Raw genomic sequence first — 2517 nt, 5'->3', positions numbered from 1 at the left:
CCACTTATTATCTGCAAGTATGAAATGACACGCAAAATTGTAAATTCAGAACGTTTATTTTTAACTCTTTGAGGGTCTGAAACTCAGTTTTTGTCTACTTTTGAAATTATTTCTGTATTTTTGTTTTGTTTATTTGGCATCATTTTAATCAGCATAACAGGACTTATGAAACACAACCTTTATTTAGTCATTTTTCCATGTTATTTTCACAAAATCATGTAAAAACTGAAAATTCTATCTGGAAAAATGGGATTCATTTTGAGGTCGGAACCACAAAAATGTTTAACAACCTAGAATGAAAGTTTTAGTTGTCATTTTATAAAAACATCAAGAATAAAATTTGTCACTAAACTAATCAACATGTTTTTGAATGAAAATATTTTTAAAAAATCCTGGCGAAAGTCACACCAGGCAGCCCAAAAAATAAGAATTTCTCACTGCTGTCAGTTTTACATTTTTCCTAGAATTCTGTTTTTTTAGCTTTAATTTTCTCTTATATATTTTCTATATTGCGTTTGTGAAAAATAATAAAACATTTATTTTGGGAGACGTTTGACCCAGCTGGATTTCATTATCAGCTCAGCTGGGATCCACACAGGTGGGGGCGTGTCTGTCCATTCTGAAGTGGCCGCCTCCCACGACGGCGGTAGGCGGGACTTTCACGTGAACCGTGGAGTTTCCACAATTTTAAACAACAGCGGTCCTTGTTATTGTGGAAAATCCATGTAGGTCCTCATCCTAAAATCACATAATGGTCTGTTTCCTCGTTGTTGGATTTCTAATAGCAGGCAGCTCCGTTTGGCTCCGCCCCCTACAGCGTATCCACTGCTTAGCATTACATTTTTACATTATTTATTAAAATAAAGTACAGTTTTTGTCCAAAAACTACAAATAAATGCCACTTTACATCTTTAATTTAATAAATAAAGTTTATTTTACACAGAGTTTTATTACACTGATCTCACAGCTGCACAGCAGGACGCCTGAGGGCGTTAATAAATATTAACAAATTAATTATGTTCTATTAATCGTGCGTTAACGCATCAACATTCACAGCAAGTTTTTAATTTCTTTTGATTTTACATCATTCTTTTCCCACTTGGAGTAAACGAGATAATCTAAATTTCTTCGCCTTGAATCAATAGCTTCATCCTATGCAGTAAATGTGTGTTTATGGCTTTAGTTTTTTAGGCTAATTTGGCATTTAAGTAATGCTTTAGCTAGCTATCAGCTTCAGCGTTGTTAGTTATCAATTTCAGCATTTTTAACTATCAGCTTAAGCATTTTCAGCTGTTAACTTCAGTGCTTTCAGCAATCAGCTTCAGCATTTTTTGCTATCAACTTTAGCATTATTAGCTATCAATTTCAACGATTTTAGCTATTGACCTCAGTGTTTTTCAGCTAACAACTTCAGTGTTTTTAACTATCAGCTTCAGCGTTTTTAGCTAACAGTTTCAACATTTTTAGCTGTCAGCTTAAGCATTTTCAGCTATTGACTTCAGTGTTTTCAGCAATCAGCTTCAGCATTTTCCGCTATCAACTTCAGCGTTTTTAGCCATTGTCCTCAGTGTTTTTCAGCTATCAACTTCAGCATTATTAGCTATCAATTTCAACGATTTTAGCTATTGACCTCAGTGTTTTTCAGCTATCAACTTCAGTGTTTTCAACTCTCAACTTCCGTGTTTTCAGCTATCAATTTCAACATTTTTAGCCATTGACCTCAGTGCTTTTCAGCTATCAACTTCAGCGTTTAACATCAGCTTCAGCGTTTTTAGCTATTAACCTCAGTGTTTTTCAGCTATCAGCTTCAGCGTTTTTAGCTATTAACCTCAGTGTTTTTCAGCTATCAACTTCAGCATTATTAGCTATCAATTTCAACGTTTTTAGCTATTAACCTTTGTTTTTCAGCTATCAACTTCAGCGTTTTTACTATCAACTTCAGTGTTTTTAGCTAACAGTTTCAGTGTTTTTATCTATCAACTTCAGCATGGCTTCATCCTATGCTGTAAATGTGTGTTTATGACTCCGAACTCTGAATATGTTTGTTTTCACCTGAGCGTCAGCGTTTACAGGAGCAGGAAGACAATAGCAGCGTCAGCCAAAACTAATTTCCATGCTCATCCTGCAACCAGGATTCTCAATGACATTTCATTTCATGGACATTTAATTTAGTCACAGAAGGATGATGAATGATTTTATCTCTCTGACTCTTCGCAGACAAAGACTGGGATTTATTTGATGCAAGAAGGTAATGAGGAGCCATTTAATGTTCGACTGCACTTGGCCAAAGATATTCTGACCATTCAGGAACAAGATGTCATCTGTGTGTCGGGAGAACCTTTTTATTCAAGTGTAAGTCTTTCAAACTTTACCTGAAAAGTAGCAGGAAGGGTGATTATGTTGGTTTTCATCACAGATCTGTCTTTTTTTGTTGTAAAAATGTAGCTGTTAATGAGAGGCTGGACTGCTGGCGGTCGGTGTGTCGAGTTTAACATTTGGGCTCGGCTCGTTATCGTT

General features: G+C 35.6%; 1 protein-coding gene across 3 annotated transcripts in view; it reads left to right on the top strand.

The window, feature by feature from the left end:
- sntg1 (syntrophin, gamma 1) overlaps positions 1 to 2517 on the top strand; it is a 187382-nt gene that overhangs the window by 130980 nt on the left and 53885 nt on the right. For all 3 annotated transcript variants that reach the window (XM_024274265.2, XM_024274264.2, XM_024274263.2), the window contains one exon: positions 2218 to 2352. In XM_024274265.2, the coding sequence (XP_024130033.1) occupies positions 2218 to 2352 (135 nt within the window). The remainder of the gene's footprint in view (positions 1 to 2217; positions 2353 to 2517) is intronic.

Source organism: Oryzias melastigma, linkage group LG17, assembly GCF_002922805.2.
Source record: "Oryzias melastigma strain HK-1 linkage group LG17, ASM292280v2, whole genome shotgun sequence".
Taxonomy (NCBI): domain Eukaryota; kingdom Metazoa; phylum Chordata; class Actinopteri; order Beloniformes; family Adrianichthyidae; genus Oryzias; species Oryzias melastigma.
The sequence above is the reverse complement of the archived record's forward strand: the minus strand, read 5'-3'. Positions and strand labels throughout refer to the sequence as shown.